General features: G+C 38.1%; 1 protein-coding gene across 11 annotated transcripts in view; it reads right to left on the reverse strand.

The window, feature by feature from the left end:
* RXFP1 (relaxin family peptide receptor 1) overlaps nucleotides 1–19793 on the reverse strand; it is a 139254-nt gene that overhangs the window by 27262 nt on the left and 92199 nt on the right. For all 11 annotated transcript variants that reach the window (XM_023226473.1, XM_023226515.1, XM_023226436.2 and 8 more), the window contains 4 exons: nucleotides 18847–18918; nucleotides 14231–14302; nucleotides 14070–14141; nucleotides 8954–9028 (listed from right to left, as the gene is read on the reverse strand). In XM_023226473.1, coding sequence (XP_023082241.1) covers nucleotides 8954–9028; nucleotides 14070–14141; nucleotides 14231–14302; nucleotides 18847–18918 — 291 coding nt within the window. The remainder of the gene's footprint in view (nucleotides 1–8953; nucleotides 9029–14069; nucleotides 14142–14230; nucleotides 14303–18846; nucleotides 18919–19793) is intronic.

Below are 19793 nucleotides of genomic sequence, written 5' to 3' on the forward strand. Positions count from 1 at the left end.
TCTATCTATCTATCTATCTATCTATCTATCTATCTATCTATCTATCTATCTATCTATCTATCTACAAATATAATCCTCCTGGGGGTTCCTTGCTGTGTGACGCCTATATCACCACAAACCTCCTTAAGGTCTAAGCATAAAAATGTATCAACATTTTTATGTTTTACTGTCTCTTCATAGTTATCTTGAAGTTACTCTTTTATTGTTCTTCTTTCATAAGTTAGCATATGTTGGAAGTTTATAGAGCAGAGGAAGAGAGCTGAGGTTTAGGGATAGACTTTCAAAAGTAAATGCTGGCCCTTAAATCTACTCAGTCTCAGAATTCTAACACTCAGTTTACTGGTCACCATGTAACATAAAGCTGTTCAGGAATAATTGTGACTAAAACATGTGAGCAGAAGTGTGACATAGCGATTAAAATCTGAAAGGAAACATGGAAAGCATTAATAGAAGTGCCTACACTCCACTGTCTACATGTGAGTCAGTTTTATTTTAGGCGCTGCATTAAAAACAGATGCTGACAAATCAAATATATCTGGAAAATCTGGAAGACCAGGATGTAAAGTATCTAGAAATCAAGGCAATTGAAGAATATGGGTGTATTTATAACAAACAAAAACAAAATGAGAGATATATTTGAAGTCAGGCTATAGAATATATCAGGAGTTTTTTATGTTGCATTGGATTTTGCAAAATTAGATTCACTGGTTGTGGGACATAAAACATTTCAAATTTAAACCCAATTTAAACCTATCTAGCAATCTGTGATATCCAGAGAAGAAGTTTCTTTTTACTATAGGTATTTAGCACAGACAATGTATCATATCCTATAGTTTCGAGACAGGATTTTTGTACTTCATGGGATATTGTATTAGAATCTTAAATATGGATTCTAGATCACCGTTCCAAATTTCTGTCATTCTATTAAGTTGGAAGCTAATCACTTATAGTGCTACTTTTTTGGTCTTAGTTTTGGCCAAGGCTTTTGGCCTCTCGTAATGTATGTTATCCATGACAGGGACTGGCCATTTCCTATTTAGTTGCTAATCACTACCCTGAATCTACCACCAGGTGGTGATGCTCTCTTAAGTCTCACAAAATGCTCTTAATGAGGCGAGTTGATGTTCCTATTTAGTTACTTATGTAACTGTTTTTTAAGCTGGCAAAAATATTTGTTAGTACTAATTTACTAATTTGTGAAAATCAAAAAGAGGCACATATTGGGGCACAAATTAAGGACATTTGATTAAATTGGTAGTTTAATTTTGCGTTTATTTTAACCTTGGGTTGTATATTTACTGTTTTTTTTTTTTTTCCCTCCCATGTTAATAATAAAAACATTTGGAGTCACATTTGCATGATGTGTTTCTATGGGCATGTATATGAGCTTACGTATGAATATGTATATCTTCTTCCTAAAATTAGGGGTTTTAGTCCTTGATACGCAGGGATCTGGTTTGCAGCATACCTCTTAGCTAGAGTAAAAACAACAACAACAAAACCAAAATAACAACAAAAAATCTGTTTCTTGCTCCCTAGCTGCAAGCTTTAATGGAGTTAACAAAGGGGTGTTTAATTTTAATTTTAATTTTTTACTGTGTTTAAACCACCACCCTTCCTATCTAATGAGCCTCTGAGCCTAACCATTTTGTTTTTCCCTTTATACCTGGTAGAATTGGATAAAAATGAAAACGTTGGTGGTTCTCCAATCTGAATAACAACAATGACAAAAGACAAAAACTATAATCTTGTCTGTTCTCTCTCAACTTGTCCCCTAGTGGCATTCAAACATGCAAGTCTTAGTCTCTATCTGCTTCCTCCCCTACATTTTAAACATTTCTGGCTCCTATTTCACAGAGAAAATTGAGGTGATGAAGAAGGGAAAAGCCCTTGACTTGCTGCCCAACGTCTGTAAACTTACCTGTATATGCACCTGGTCTCCTTCTAGTCTCAGAGGAAGAGATGACCCTTCTCCTGTTTTAGGCTAATCCCTCCATCTGTTTTCTTGAGTTTGGTTTGTGTATGTGTATGTCCTAAAATACATGGTCAGTTTTGATGAATGTTCTTTGGACATTCTTCGCTTTCAAGTTCGTATGTATTAGGATTAGGTGCACATACATATAATAGAGACCCATCCATAACATCATAAATACACAGAGTTGTTGGGGTTTTCTCCCCCAAGGGAAAAAAAAACCTAAAGTTGGGCAGTTCAGGGCTGATATGGTTGTTTTACAAAGTTGTTAGAAACCCAGGATCTTTTATATTCACTGATCATATGCCTTTGTCTTCATGGTACAAGATGTTGCTAAAGCTGAAGCCATCATATTCATTTTTTTTTTTTTTTTTCTGGATAAAGAAGGAAAAGAAAGGACCTGCATCTTTCTCTTTAAGGAGATTTTCCTGAAGTTCTGCACTGTAATACTTCGACCTTCCTAGTCAGAACTTAAGACATATCTTATATGTGGATGCAGGGAAGTGTGGGAATGTAGTATTTTAGCTAGTTATGTTGCTGTCCCAAAAGCAGTTCTGGTATTGAGAAAGGGCATTGCAGTTTGATATACACTGATTAGCATTAACTTACTAATCATGTTATTTATTTATTTTGGTTCTACTTGATTTTTTTATGGAGTGAGAAGTGGTGGATTATCTTTTTTTTTTTTTTTTTTGAAAAGGAGTTTCGCTCTTGTTGCCCAGGCTGGAGTGCAATGGCACGATCTCGGCTCACTGCAACTTCTGCCTCCTGGATTCAAGTGATTCTCCTGCCCCAGCCTTCCGAGTAGCTGGGATTACAGGCACCACGCTTGACTAATTTTTTTTTTTTTTGTATTTAGTAGAGACAGGGTTTCACCATGTTAGTCAGGCTAGTCTCAAACTCCTGACCTCAGGTGATCCACCTGCCTGGGCCTCCCAAAGTGCTGGGATTACAGGCGTGCACCACTGCGCCTGGCCCAGTGGTGTATTATCTCTTACTGCTTACGTATGTCTACATTTTCTTTTGTTTTGGTTGCTATATTAATTTCTTTGGTGTGTATAGACTCATAATGTGATATCTTTTATTGGAAATTGCAGTTATAGCATTAAAATGTCATTGTGTTGTTTAATGCATATTGGCCAGAATTCCACCTACTTAGATAAAACATAGGATGCCTGCTTTCTTTTGTTTGCAATTACATGACATACTTTAAAAAATTGTATATACTTAAGGTGTATAGCCTGTTTTGATATACAGTACATAGTAAAATGATCACTATAATCAAGCAAATTAACATATTCATCACTTTACATAGTTAATTTTTTTTTATGGTAAGAATGCCTAAACTCTACCTTCTTAGCAAATTTCCACTATACAATACAGTATTATTAAACTATAGTCCTCATGCCATATATTAGATCTGTATTCTTATTCATCTCATAACTGTAATTTTGTATCCTTGAACCTACATCTCCTCATTCCCCCTGCCATGACCCATAGCCACGATTCTACTCTCTGTTTCCATGTGTCCAACTTTAAAAGAAATTCCACATATAAATGAGATTATGCAGCATTTTTCTTTCTGTCTCTGGCTTATTTCACTCAGCATAATGTCCTCTAAGTTCATACATGTTGTCAAAAATGACAGGATCTCTTTTAAAGCTGACTAGTATTCCATTGTGTATATCTACTACATTTTCTTTATCCATTCAACTGTTGTTGGACACTAAGGTTGATTAATATCTTGGCTATTGTGACTAATGCTGCAATGAACATGGCAGTGAAGATATCTCTTTGACATACTAATGGAATTTCCTTTGGATATATACCCAGAAGTGAGACTACTGGATCATGATAGTTCTATTTTTAATTTTTTTTTTTTTTTTTGAGACAGAGTCTTGCTCTGTCGCCTAGGCTGGAGTGCAGGGGTGTGATCTTGGCTCACTGCAACCTCTACCTCCCGAGTTCAAGTGACTTTCCTGCCTCAGCCTCTTGTGTAGCTGGGATTACAGGTGCCTGCCACCATGACCAGCTAATTTTTGTATTTTTAGTAGAGATGGGGTTTCACCATGTTGGCCAGGCTGGTCTTGAACTTCTGACCTCAAGTGATCCACCCAACTCTGACTCCCAAAGTGCTGGGATTACAGGCGTAAGCCATTGCACCCGGTCCTATTTTTAATTTTTAGAGGATGCTCCATATGTTTTCCATAACAGCTGTACTAATTTACATTCTCACCCACAGTGCACAGGAATTCCTTTCTAGTTACATCCTTGTCAACACTCGTCATCTCTTGTCTTTTTGATAATAGAGATTCTAACAGGTGTGAGGTGATACCTCATTGTGGTTTTGATTTGCATTTCTCTGATGATTAGTTAATGTTGAACATTTTTGCATATGCCTGTTGGCCATGTGTAAGCATTTTTTGAGAAATATCTTTCCAGGTCTTCTTTCCCAGTCTTTTTTCTTTTAATAGGTGAGTTTAGCCTACTTATATTTATTGATATGATTAATATAGTTGGCCTTAGTCTGTTATTTAAAAATATTATCATATGATTCCACAGGTTTAAAAAACTTTCACCTCAAGTTTTTTTGTGTGTGTAATATTTATCTCAACCTAATGGTGTTTTAAAAAAATGTATTTTTTACGATATTTAGAAAGGTTTGTATATTCTATTGGCAATCTTTATAACTTTACCCAATGCACTATACCTTCTTTTGATGATACTAAGAAATGATAAAATTTGTGTACATTGTCTTCCTCTGCTCCTCTGCCTCTCTTTACCATATAATATTGGTTAATTACATGCTTTTTACTGGTGTTCACCTTGGGAACCACTATCTGTCTAATCTATGGATTTGTCAGTTGTTGTTTTTTCCAGAGACAGGTCTCCCTCTGTTGCCCAGGCTGCAGTGCAGTGGCACAATCATAGCTCATTTCAGCCTTGATCTCTCAAGCTCACGCTATCCTCCCACTTCAGCCTCATGAGCAGCTGGGACTGCCTACAGGTGCATGCTACCATGCTCAGCTAATTTTTATTTATTTTTTTTTTTTGAGACAAAGTCTCACTCTGTCACCCAGGCTGGAGTGCAATGGTGTGATCTTGGCTCACTGCAACCTCCGCCTCCAGGGTTCAAGGATTCTCCTGCCTTAGCCTCCCGAGTAGCTGGGATCACAGGCGCCCACGACCACGCCCAGCTAAACACGCAGCGAATTTAAAAAAAAAAAAAATTAATAGAGATAAGGTCTCACTACATTGCCCAGGCTGGTCTCAAACTCCTGAGCTCAAGGTATCCTCCTGCCTTGGCCTCCCAAAGTGTTGGGATTATAGGTGTGAGCCACCATGCCCAGCCAAAGATTCATCAGCTTTAAATGACATCCTTTGACTTTTAGCTATTTCTCTTCACAGTTCTATTGTTTTTCACTTTATGTATTTTGAAACTGTTTACTCATTTAGGATTATCACATATTTTTGCTTAATTGATCTTTTTATTATTATATGATATCCTTCATTTATCCCTGGTGATAATCCTTGTTCTGAAATCTTTTTCCCCAATATTACCATAGTCTTTCTGGCTTTTTAAAAAAAGTTAGTTGCGTTTCTTGTCTTTGTTTTACAGTGTATAATGTTCCTATTTTCTCTGATTGCCTTAAGATACTTTTCTTCATCTTTGGTTTTCAGCAGTTTGACTATAATTTGTCTAGTTTTTCTTGACTTCCGCATGGATTTTTCTGAGGTTCTTAGATTTCTGGTATGTGGTATTATATTAACATAAGAAAATTCTTGGCTATTATTTCTCCAGCTATGTCTTCTGTTCTGTTCTTCCTTTATTCTTTTTTCTGTGACTCCATTTACACATTTGTTAGATAATTATATTATCCTGCAGCTTTTGGATTCTCTGTTTTGCCTTTATTTTTGTCTCTTTTTTCTTTTCATTTCAATTTGAAAGCTTTCTATGACCTATCTTCAAGGTTGTTGATTCTTTCCTTAGCTGTGTTCAGTCTGCTGCTAAGGCTGTTGAAATAATTTTTTTGTTTCTCTTTTGTAGTTTCCATCTTTTACTAACATTTTCTTTATGTTCTTGCATATTATCCATATTAGTCATAAGCATTTTAATATCTCGGTTTGGAAGTTGTAAAATCTGAGTTATTGCTGGTTCTGGTTTTGTTGATTGCTTTATAATTTGACAGTGAACTTCTTTTTCCTTACCCTTTTGGGGCTGGGGCTGTCTCAGCTTTGCTGTTCCCCTTCCCCAGAAGCCAAACTCTCATAAGAGCATTTTCTGCCATGACCCAAGTGGGCACTACCCACTGCTTTGATCCGTGCAAGATCCTGGGCTGGAGTGGGTTTTTTTTGTTGGTACCCTGGGGCAGAATGCTCTAGTTTCTATTCCTCCTATGGAAGTAATGGATATTTGCCTGATCCCTGGGTGCAGGAGGATTTTCTGTCCTACTCCCAAAGGCTTAATGCTTTTGTTCCCTGAGAGGGGTGAGTTTAGAGAAGAAGGTGGAGTTTTGTGTCTGTATGCTACCAATGAGGGCTCTGTCTGGTTTCCTTACCTTCTCCTAGTTTTTCTTGTGGTTGGTAGAGATGAGTGAAAAAGAGCCTGTTAAAGATAGCTAAATCTTACCCTTGCATATGGGGTTCCCAGTTCTTCTAAAGAGCTATAGTAGCCCAGACTTAACCTCACAAGTCATTAAAGTTTTAGTAGCTTTCTTTGTATCTGGTTTCACGCCAGCCAACTCTTCATCCTGTGCTCTGCCAAAGGTCAAAGAGTGTGTATGTCCCACATCTCCTTGTTGTTTCTTAGAATTCCATTTATTTGGCTACCTTATGACTGTAGCCTACTGATGGGCTCCAGAAAATTATGACTTTGTAGATTATAAAGCTCTTTCTTATTGGTAGAGAGGAAGATTGTTGTCTCGTGGCTTTCTATATCTTAATCACAATATTATAGGAATGGAATTGTAATATATGTAGTCTTCTGTGATTTTTTCTTGAATAATTCATATGTTCTTGAAATTGAGTCATGTTGATTGAAGTACTGATAGTCCATTCATTTTCACTGCTGTGTGTATGCATGTGTGTGTGTGATCACATTTCATTTTTTCATTCTTTTCCATGTCTTCTAGTACTTTGTACTATTATGTATTCCCATCGTCTTCTATATTTTCAAGCCTTTTATATTGACTTCTTTGGCTAATAAATAAACTTGCTTAATTTCATCTCAGAAGAAAAGTTTACTTTATTTCTTGACTTTTAGTTCACCTTTGGCTATTGCCATATCTGTCCTTATGCTTACTTATTACTTACATTTCTTTCTTTTTGAATTTTACAACTTTTATTGTGGCATTTACAGTTTCTCATTGCTTTGCAAGAACTAATAGAGGCTTCAGTGTATTGTCTTGCAAATATCTTACAAGCATAATTTCCTGGGCTGTCATCTGTCTCTTTATTTTGTGTGTATTTTTCCCCTAAATCAGAGTTTAAATGATGTTTGGCCAACAAATCTGTCAGATTTTCTAGTTCATACTGTGCTAAATGAAAGTTCATGCAAGGTAAGAATGCTGTGATCAGTTATAAAAAGGTGAATGATTATAAAGAAAAGTATTATTATTAGTAGAATTAAAATCAGAATAATATTCACTATCAGGAATTCATATGGAATAAGTTGTTTTGGATAGCTAGAATTTACATATGAAAACTTTAGTAACAAAATTTTTAATTTTATTTTTTAATTTTAATTTTTTTAGTAATAAATCTTAATTATATTGATGTTTATTTGAAGTATATTGTACATTTTCTTGCCTTTTTATAAACAAAGGCAAAATTTATTATTGCCTGTACATAATACTGCACACAGTTGCTTCTGGTCTAAATGCACACATTTTAATTGCTAATTATGTAAGTATTGTTCAGTTGTGCTTAATTACTAAGTTGGGATTACTGAGGCTGTAATAGATGCTAATGTATTCATTTGAACCAAAATTCAATTTTAATGAAGGATATTGAACTTAATTTGCCCTTTCCTTTATGGCTTAGCTTGTTTTCAATGTATAGTATAGTACAGTATTGTACTGTCATACCAAAATGCCTACTGGACTTAGTAACTTTTCAGGATGTTTGTTTCTTTCTGAGAGGTTGCAAATTAGTACAGTTTGAGTTACTGTCATTGCTTTTTATAGCACTTCTCACTTACGCTTTTTTATCAAGTTGGTAGTTGCTACCTCTGACTACAATCAATGCTCTGACTATAACTTTTCCTCTTGCTTTCAGTTTGATATTTGTAATCTGCTCTGAGCTTAGAAATCAAACAACCAACTTGTGAGAATTTCTTGTAAAATAAGAGACAGAGGGAGTTTTCATATGATACAGCATATGGCAGTTTGTTGACTGAACTTGTTAATAGTTATTTTGATTATTTCTTTCTTTTATTTTTTATTTGTATTCTAAATAGGCAAATTTACCGGATGGTTGAGTTCGGAATGGTGGAGTGATACTTATCACTACAAGCAAAGCTACTGTGTAAAATATTCCATGGAACATATTTTACCATGATTAGTTGTTAAAAAAAATGCTAAATATCATATTCTTATTATTCAGAATTCTAGAGTGAAATTAAAACGACTTAGTCTTTCTGTACCAAATTAGAAGGTGAGTATATCAGCAGGGAAAGGGGAAGATGTTATGTAGATCTGTGACATTCCTTCTGTCTTTCTTCTTCCTGGTTCCAGTATATATAAATATATATACATATATATATATATTTTTTGAGATGTTTTATTTTGTTGAGAGTTTAGAGACTTTAGATAATGTAGATATTTAACATAAAAATCATGTTAAAGCAGTTTGAAGAAATGTGATATGATATTAAAAACCTTATCATTTTAAAGAAAACCTAAAACAATCTTATATCTGGAATGAATTAGGTAAAAACAGAAAATTTAATTGAGTTCTTTAAAAAAAGACACAATCGCTTACAGCCAATGTAGTCTCGGCATGTGTTGACAGAGAGGTTTGTCAGGTAAACGGGTGAGGACATTATTCATCAGGACTCTGAAAAAGGAAAATACAAGTCACATTTTTCTGGTTCTCTTCTCATCTTGGGTCAAACATGGTATTATTGTTATTATTATGAAATCACACAAATCCATTAAATTAGTTTTTTCCTTCTAATTTTTTTTTTTTTTTTTTTTGAGATGGAGTCTGGCTCTGTCGCCCAGGCTGGAGTGGTGTGGCATGATCTCGGCTCATAGAAACCTCTGCCTCCCGGGTTCAAGTAATTCTCCTGCCTCAGCCTCCCGAGTAGCTGGGATTACAGGCATGTGCCACCATACCCAGCTAATTTTTGTAGTTTAAGTAGAGGCAGGGTTTCATCATGTTAGCCAGGCTGGTCTTGAACTCTTGACGTCAAATGATCCACCCACCTTGGCCTCCTAAAGGGCTGGGATTACAGGCATGAGCCACCACGCCCAGCCTTCCCTCTATTTTTTCTCTGGAAGTCTTGTTATATTAAAATACTTGATAGTAATAAAATTTTGACAAATATAAGCTATTATATGGAGGAAAGCAGTAATGCTAGTAACTGAAAAAAAAAAAAAAAAGCCTAAACCCTTCAACAACGAATGGTGGAAAGGAGATGATTTAAAGGAATTTTTTTCTTTACCAAGATTAATGTAGGCATACCTTGTTTTATTTTTATTTATTTAGTTATTTATTTCATTTGAGACAGAATCTTGCTCTGTGGCCCAGGCTGGAGTGCAGTGGTACGAGCTTGGCTCACTGCAACCTCCGCTTCCCAGGTTCAAGCAATTCTCCTGCCTCAGCCTCCTGAGTAGCTGGGATTACAGATGTCCACCACCATGCCCGGCGTTTTTGCTTTTTGTATTTTTAGTGGAGACGGGGTTTCACCATGTTGACCAGGCTAGTCTTGAACTCCTGACCTCAGGTGATCTGCCCACCTCGGCCTCCCAAAGTGCTGGGATTACAGGTGTGAGCCACTCCACCTCGTGGACTTTGTTTTATTGTGTTTTGCTTTATTGCACTTTGCAGATACTGCGTTTTTTAAAATTGAAGGTTTGTGGCAACCTTGCATTGAGCAAGTCTATGAAAGTCATTTCTCCAACAGCATGTGTCCACTTAGTGTATCCGTGTCACAGTTTGGTAATTCTCAGAATATTTCAACTTTTTTTCCCTTTTTCGAATCAGGGTCTTGCCTTGTTGTCCAGGCTGAAGTGCAGTGGTGCGACCATGGTGCGCAGCAGCCTCAAACTCCTGTGCTCAGGTGATTCTCCTGTCTCAGCCCCCTGAGTAGCTGGGACTACAGGCATGTGTCACCACGCTCTGCTAACTAAAAACAATTTTTTTCTTTTTTTAGAGACGGGGTCTTGCTATATTGCCCAGGCTGGTCTCAAACTCCTGGCCACAAGCTATCCTCTCTCCTCGACCTCCCAAGGCATGAGATTACAGACGTGAGCCACCCTGCCCAGCCACCAAATTTTTTATTATTGTATTGTTTGTCATGATCTGTGATCAGTGATCTTTGATGTTACTATCGCAGTAGTTTTGTGGTGTCACAAACCATGCCTATATGAGACAGCAATCTTTTTTTTTTTTTTTTTTGAGACAAAGTTTCACTCTTGTTGCCCAGGCTGGAGTGCAATGGTGCAATCTCGGCTCACTGAAACCTCCACCTCCCAGGTTCAAGAGATTCTCCTGCCTCAGCCTCCCGAGTAGCTGGGGTTACAGGCATGTGCCACCACACCTGGCTAATTTTGTATTTTTAGTAGAGATGGGGTTTCAGCACATTGGTCAGGCTGGTCTCAAACTCCTGACCTCAGATGATCTGCCTGCCTTGGCCTCCCAGATTGCTAGGATTACAGACCTGAGCCACCGCACCCAGCCAAGACAGCAATCTTAATCCATAAATGTTGTGTGTGTTCTGACCACTCCACCAACCAGACATTCCCCCATCTCTCTCTCCTCAGGCCTTGTTATTCCCTGAAACACAACAATATTGAAATTATGCCAATTAATGACCTTGCAATGGCTTCTAAGTGTTCAAATGAAAGGAAGAGTCCCACAAGAATTATGGGCCCTCAAGAATTATGCTAAATGTACTCTGCCTGTGCTCTGCAATGGAACAACAAAATCTGAATGACAGCACATCTGTTTACAGCATGGTTAACCAAATACTTTAAGCCCACTCTTGAGACCTACTGCTCAGAAAAAAAAAAAAAAAAAAAAGATTTCCTTTCAAGATACACTGCTCACATACCTTCTCACCTTAAATCAAAAGGTAGAAATGATTAGGAAGGCATTTTGAAAGCTGAGATAAGTCAAAAAAACCAGGCCTCATGCACCAATTAGCCAAATTGTGAATGCAAGGGAAAATTCTTGAAGGAAATTTAAAGTGCTACTCCAATGAACACACAAATGATAGGAAAGTAAGACAGCCTTATCACTGATGGAAAAAGTTTTTTTTTTTGAGGCGGAGTCTTGCTCTGTCGCCCGGACTGGAGTGCAGTGGCCGGATCTCAGCTCACTGCAAGCTCCGCCTCCCGGGTTTACGCCATTCTCCTGCCTCAGCCTCCCGAGTAGCTGAGACTACAGGCGCCCGCCACCTCGCCCAGCTAGTTTTTGTATTTTTAGTAGAGACGGGGTTTCACCGTGTTAGCCAGGATGGTCTCGATCTCCTGACCTCGTGATCCGCCCGTCTCGGCCTCCCAAAGTGCTGGGATTACAGGCTTGAGCCACCGCGCCCGGCCCGGAAAAAGTTTTAGTGCTCTGGATAAAAGATCAAACCAGCCACAACATTCCTTTAAGCCAAAGCCTAATCCAGAGCAAGGCCTAACTCTACTTCATTCTATGAAGGATAAGAGAGGTGAGGGAGCTCCAGAAAAAAAATTTAAAGCTAGCAGATATTCATTCATGAGGAAAGGAAAGAAGCTATCTCTATAACAGAATATTGCAAGGTGAAGCAGGAAGTACTAATGCAGAAGCTGCAAGTAATCCAGAAGATCTAGCTAAGATCATTGATGAAGGTGGTTCCACTAAACAACAGATTTTCAAAGTAGATGAAACAACCTTCTATTGAAAGAAGATACCATACAAGACTTTCATAGCTAGAGAGGAGAAGTCAATGCCTGGCTTCAAAGCTTCAAAGGACAAGCTGACTCACTTGTTAGAGGCCAATGGAGCTGGTGACTCTAAGTGGAAGTTGATGCTCATTTACTACTCCAAAAATCCTAGGGCCCTCAAGAATTACGCTCAATCTACTCTTCCTGTGCTCCACCAATGGTACAACAAAGCCTGGATGACAGCACATCTGTTTACAGCATGGTTTCCTAAATACTTTAAGCCCACTCTTGGGGCCTACTGCTCAGAAAAAAAAGACTTCCTTTCAAGATACACTGCTCATTGACAATGCACCTGGTCATCCAAGAGCTCCAATGGAGAGCTACAAAGAGGTTCATGTTGTTTTCATGCCTGCTAACATGACATCCATTCTACAGTCCATGGATCAAAAAATAATTTTAACTTTCAAGTCTTGTTATTTAAGGTGTACATTTTGTAAGGCTATAGATGCCATAGATAGTGATTCCTCTGATGGATTTGGGCAAAGTTGATTAAAAACCTTCTAGAAAGCATTCATCATTCTAGATGCCATTAAGAACATTTGTGATTCACGAAAGTAAGGTCAAAATATTCACATTAACAGGAGTTTGGAAGAAGTTGACTCCAACCCTCATGGGTGACTTCGAAGGGTTCAAGACTTCAGTGGAAGTAGTAACTGCAGATGTGGTGGAAATAGCAAGAAAGCTAGAATTAGAAGTGGAGCCTGAAGATGTGACTGAATTGCTGCAATCTCATGATAAAACTTGAACGGATAAGGAGTTGCTTCTTATGAATGAACAAAGAAAGTGGCTTCTTGAGATGGAATCTACTCCTGGGAAAGATGTTGCAAACACTGTTGGAATGACAAGAAAGTATTTAGAATATTACATAAACTTATTTGATAAAGCAATGACAGGATTTGAGAGTATTGACTTAAATTTTGAAAGAAGTTCTCTTGTGGGTAAAATGCTAGCAAATAGCATTTTATACCACAGAGAAATCTTGCATGAAATTAAGAGTCAATCAATGTAGCAAACTTCACTGTTATCTTATTTTAAGCAATTGCCACAGCCACCCCAGCCTTCTTCAACCACGACTGTGGTTAGTCAGCAGCTGTCAACATTGACATGAGATCTTTCACCAGCAAAAAGATTACAACTCGCTGAAAACTTAGATGACTGTTAGCACTTTTTAGCAACAAAGAATTTTAAAATTAAGGTATGCACATTTTTAGACATAATGTTATTGCACACTTAATTGACTACAGTATAGTGTAAACATAACTTTATTATGTGCACTGGGAAACCAAAAAAATTTGTGTGAATTGCTTTATTGTGACAAAGCAATACTACTTTATTGCTTTATTACAGTGGTCTGAAACCACACCCACAATATCATTGAGGTCTGCCTGTATAGAGCAGTAACGATGTGCTTAAAAATATTGTGATAAAGGCTGGGCATGGTGGCTCAGCACTTTGGGAGGCTGAGGCGGGTGGATCACGAGGTCAGGAGTTCAAGACCAGCCTGGCCAACATGGTAAAACCCTGTCTCTACTCAAAATATAAAAATTATTCGGGCATGGTGGCACACATCTGTAATCCCAGCTACTCGGGAGGCTGAGCCAGGAGAATGACTTGAACCCGGGAGGTGGGGGTTGTGGTGAGCCGAGGTCATGCCACTGTACTCCAGCCTGGGTGACAGAGCGAGATTCCATGTCAACAACAACAAAAAGAATATTGTGATAAAATATGAGCGAGAATGTATTCAGTTTTTATGGGCTGATAGTCTAGAAGACAGAAAATCTTTTAAAATTGTTGGAACTATAAATAGCTTTACAGAATACGATTAAGAAAAGGTTTTTCATTGAAAAGACCTCTTTGGGGTTTTAACAATTCCAAATTTAATCGTATTAAATTTAAGCATTAATTTTTATTCATGTCTTTGCCTTTGATTGAAATATTTGCTTTAGTTTAGTACTTACAAGAGAATAAGAGAATTTAGTCCATAAAACATTGGTGGGGAAATTCGACTGAGGTGATTATCTTCAATTATCCTGCCAGCCAGAAGAAAAAAATTAATTCATTTATATATCTCTTGAACCTATAAACTACTGTTATAAAATGCCACATAAATTAAACATACAGCCATTCTAGTCTGTGAAGATCTTCAAAAACACCCGGCTTCAGGAAGGTTATTCTGTTATGACTAAGATACCTGGAAAAGGAGAAATGACTACAGTAAATATGTATCTTTTTGATGTCTTACAATAAGAAAAGTAAAAACAGTAATTATTCATCTTAAATTTTTTATATAGCATTCTCATCATGCCACTTCCCTGCCTTTGAATCTCTGAGAATTGCTATCACTTACCTTATCATATCTAGTTTTAAATTTCCCCATAATTAATTAATCAATCTATTCATTCATCTATTCATGTATTCATTAATCTATTTTGAATACTTACCCCATGGCACTGTGCTAAGCATGCCATCTCTTTCTTTAAGGGGCTTTGAGTCTGGAGAGGCCACAGCATGTGAACAGATTACTTTGTAATGTCAGGGAAAGCAGAGGGAAGTGTATAATGCATGGTTGCTCTGCCATTGCAGGGGAGAAAGCAGCCAGCTTTGTTAGGGGTAGGGACTGCAGAGTGTGGAGGAATGAGGAGACAAGAGAAGCCTTTACTAAACAGAGGCACACTTGAGAAGAGTCTTGGATGAAGACATGCAATTCACAAAGCAAAGAATGGGCAGGAGCTATTCTATTTCTAAGAGGAAATAGCTTTTGCAAAAGCAAGAGGTATGCGAGACTGACAAGTTAAGAAATCACCAGGTAATTCACTGGGGCGTTACCATGAAAGGGCTATGAGGAGAGACAGGAGATAAACCTAGGAGGCAGGCAGGGGCCCGTTCTGGTCAAAAGGGTATTGCATCCCTTGCTAAAGAGTTTGTCTCTGCCTCACCCATCTTTACATCCCACTCCTCTGCAAAGTGAAATAACCCTCTGTTCTATTGCATTGGTCTCCTCTTCTCGCCACGTTCCCTCATGTCTCAGGCTCTCTCATGTGGCAATTCACTGCACTAAATCTGCTATCGAACAGTTTGATCCCTGATTCCTCTACTTATTAACAGTGACCTTGAGCAAGCAATGAATTCCTGCAAGCCTCAGCTTCCCCAACTCTAAAATGGGGATAATATCAGGATCTACTTCCTATGGTTTAATATTTGAGGCAATGCATGCCATAAACATTCAGTACATATTATGTTTTATAGCAGTGTCTGTGCTCACGCCTCTTACTCCAGTTTCTTCCCTCTTTCCTTTTTCTTTCTGCTTATGATTCATATGCAAGTAAGAATTCAAATTTCACTTCCACTAACACAGGATTCACACTGATTTCTCTCTCTTCTTCAGTCTTTCATATCTTGAGTAAACATCCTGTAGAATTTCTCCTGCCAGGAATCTGTTCTCTCTTGCTGGGTTTGACTTTTGCTTAGGGCTAGTGAGCAATGGCACCCCATGATAGAGCCTCTTCCTTCCCTCCTTTGCAAACCTGGAGCCCAGGTGGGCACAGTAAGGGGTAAGAAATGACTTACAACCTCAGGGGGTTCTCTTATACAAAAACCCTCCAGGTAAAAGGCATTTGATCCACTATTGCTCCCTATGCTCACCCGTTTTGCCCAGTCCTCTTCATTTTTTCAGAGCCATCCTTTACTGCTCTGACTGAGATAATCACTCCTTTCAGTGAACCATAATAGCAGTTTTGGTTTCAGCAACACAGGTTTGGAACTTAAGTACTTTTAAAAAATGGTTCTCTAATGTTGTATATAAGTTGGCATTGTTTTCCCATCTCAGATCATAAGCTTCTAGAGGACAGGAGTCCTGCCTCTCCCCAGTGATGGCTCAGTGCTCTACCTGAAACACTAAGGTATAACTACTTAAAGGGAGCAAGCTTGAGTTATCCTTCTATGCCCTCACGGTGTCTACCTAAAATATTTGCACTCTATGAGGGTTAATGAATACTTACGGATCTAATGATTATTTAGATCCATTAATCATCAGGTATCTAATGATTATTATTACCGTTTTTTGAGATGGAGTCTCACTCTGATGCCCAGGCTGGAGTGCAGTGGTACAATCTTGGATCACTGCAACCTCTGCCCCCAAGGTTCAAGCAATCCTCTTGCCTCAGCCTTCTGAGTAGCTGGGACTACAGGCATGTGCCATCATGCCTGGTTAATTTTTTGTGTTTTTAGTAGAGACGGGGTTTCACTGTGTTAGCCAGGATGGTCTCCATCTCCTGACCTCGTGATCCTTCCGCCTCAGCCTCCCAAAGTGCTGGGACTAATGATTATTTAACTAGAAATATGTGGCATCTTTAACACTCAACAATATTCCAGCACTATAGAAAAGCTATGAAAAGAGATGGAGAACACTTTCAAGTTTACTCTCCAGTTCTGTACTGCCTTTCAAGAGCTTCCTCCACATCCACTGAACATTAAACCAAACAGATGGTGTTTAGTAAATTTTGCAAAGATATATGGAAAGAAGACAGTCAGGAGTCTGACGACAGTGCATCCAATATTGACGCTGGGTACTTTGCTAAGACGTATAAGAGCAGGGATGTGGTAGAGAGGGAGAGGACATGGCTAAAGTGGTTACTGTTAAGGCTTTGAGTCTCCTGCAGTCTTCTTCCATTTTGCTAGTAAATTACTAGATGCTCTTCTTGACTCAATCCCAAACTCTGATACCACAAGCTAAAAATCTGACTGGAATGGGTTTCTTGTGTTAGGATAGAGAACAGAATAGATAGAAAATAAGGGGACATAAATGGAAATACAGGGAGTTATGTATTCACGTGATTTTTGGTTATATTTCTTTCCAGTTACTTCTAGAATGCTGCGTGGCAGAACTCAATAAGATGGAACTTTGAGAAAGCCTGTTTTTTTTTTTTTTTTTTTTTTTTTTTTTTTTTAAAAAAGCACAGTGAGATATCACTTCACACCCATTAGGATAGTTATTGTCAAAACAAACAAATGAAACAAGAACACAAATGTTGGTGAGGATGTGGAGAATTGGAACTCCTGTGCATCACTAGTTGGAAAGTAAAATGGCACAGCTGCTGTGGAAAACAGTATGGCAGTCCCTTAAAAAATCAAAATCAAATCAAACGGCAGTCCCTCAAAAATCAAAGAATTACCATCTGACTTAGCAATTCCACTTCTGGGTATATATCCTGAAGTGAAAGTGGGGACCCAAACAGATATTTGTATTCCTGTGTTGATGGCAACATTATTCACAACAGCCAAAATGTGGAAACAACCCAAATGTCCACTGACAGATAAACAGTTAAACAAAATGTGGTATATAAATACAATGGACTATTATTCAGCCCTAAAAAAGGAAATTCTGACATATGCTACAACATGTGAACATTAAAGACATTGTGCTAAGTGAAATAAGCCAGACACAAAAAACTGCATATTTTATGATTCTCCTATGAGGTAAAGTAGCCAGTTAATAAATACAGAAAGTAGAATGATGGTTGCCAGGGGCTGGGGAGAGGGGAAATAGGGAGAGACAGATATGAGGAATTATTATTCAACAAATACAGAGTTTCAGTTGGGGAAGATGAAAAAGTTTTGGAGGTGGATGGTGATGATGGTTCCATAACAATGTGAATGTACTTAATGTTACTGAACTGTCTACTTAAAAATAGTTAAATGGTGAATTTTAGATTATGTATATTTTACCACAAAAAGCTTTATTTCTTTAAACTTACAGCATTTCGTGTATTTGTAAAAGTGGGATTAGTGAAAAAAGAATAAATGAATAACTAGAGAAGTCTTTGAGTTTTTTCTTCTTCATCACAAATATCATCATCAGGCTTTTTTTTTTTTCCCCCCCTCAGATACAGGGTCTTGGTCTATGGCTCATGCTGGATGCTGGAGTGCAGTAGTACAATCTAGCAATCAAGGGATTTTGCGGCTTACCCTCCCAAAGTGCTGGGATTGTAGGCATGAGCCACCCTGCTTGGCTGCATCAGGCTTTTACTTTGTCTAAGTTCATTCAGTCATCACTCCTGTCACCAGGGCAAATGTACATTGAATTCTTAGTATGTGTCAGGCACAGTGTGCCTAATGCTTCCCACGGATTTTCTTGTTTCCTACAACATCCCAGAGGTAGGAACTATTATAATTTGTATTTTATAGTAGAGGCAACTTATGCTTAGAAAGGAATATAAATTGGCTGGGCATGGTGGCCTACACCTGTAATCCCAGCACTTTGGGAGGCTGAGACCAGTGGATCATGAGGTCAGGAGTTCAAGACCAGGCTCGACAAGATGGTGAAACCCCAGGTGTGGTGGCGGGTGCCTGTAATCCCAGCCACTCGGGAGGCTGAGGCAGATAATTGCTTGAACTCAGGAGGCAGAGGCTGCAGCGAGCTGAGATCGAGCCACTGCACTCCAGTCTGGGTGACAGAGAGACACTCTATCTCAAAAAAAAAAAAAAAAAGAAAGAAAGAAAAAAAAGGAATATAAATTGCTCAAGGTCACACACTTAGTAAGTAAGGCAATCAGGACTCACACTGAAGCCTGTCTAACTCACAATCCCACACTCTTAGCCACAGTGCTCTACTGCCCCTTTAGTACCCCTTGCATGGCTCCTTGAGACTGTCATAGACAGGGAGGCTGGTTTGGATTGGAATAGTCTAGGCTATCAGACTACCGGGGAATGGGCAGATGAATTCGCACTGGTACTTACAGTTTAGTAAGGCTATTCAGTCCTCTGAAAGCATAGATGGAGATGGATGTAATCTTATTGTTTTGCAAGTACCTGTGAAAATGATTATTAAAAAGAAAAAAAATGAAGCAGAGTTTCACTTTTGCAAGACAAAAAGAATTCTGTGGATGGATGATGGTGATGGCAGGTAGTGTAGCAATATGAACGTGCTTAATGCCTCTGAAGGTAGACTTAAAAATGGTTAAGATGATACATTTTATGTTATGTATATTTGATGACAATTAAACATTTTAAAAATTGAAAAAGGTAAACATTACAAAATAATTTAGTGAAGCCAGATATCATGTCACTTCATGTTTCTATTAAATTTATGTACGATTAGGCTGGTTTGTATTTCGAAATTCTAGTTGTAAAGGTGAATGAATAACAGCCAAAGCTTACTATCTGAATTTTCTAGAAATAAAATGTTTACACATAGTAAAGCCCCCATGAATCAGAAGTCTAGAAGCAGATTTTTAATACAGGCCTTGTTATAATTCTTTAAGCTTGTTAAGTGCTCAAGACAGTGCTAGCCAACCTAAAAGTGCATGATGTTTTTTAATGTTGCAAACCATATTCTATGTTAATCACAAATCTGTCACCCAAGTCAATTTTGATCTCATTAATTTGACAACCAAACCTTCTTCCAAAAACTGTTTGGGGGAAATTTACAAGGAGTAAAAGTGGCGAAAGATGAACACATAAATAAAAATAATCAGGACTAGAAGAATATAAATTAGATTGGAAGGTCAAGACAAGAATGCAGGCTTACACAGTTAACTAAAGTAATACTGAAAATACGACCTTGAGTTAACTGGAGGTCAAAGGAAATGGGTACCAGAGTACACGCTATTGCATCACTGCACACACACAAAGGTTTGCACTTCCACGTGTACTTGCCCCAGACTGTGGGAATGATAAAGTAAAGA

The sequence above is a fragment of the Piliocolobus tephrosceles genome, chromosome 3 (genome assembly GCF_002776525.5).
Source record: "Piliocolobus tephrosceles isolate RC106 chromosome 3, ASM277652v3, whole genome shotgun sequence".
NCBI classification, from domain to species: domain Eukaryota; kingdom Metazoa; phylum Chordata; class Mammalia; order Primates; family Cercopithecidae; genus Piliocolobus; species Piliocolobus tephrosceles.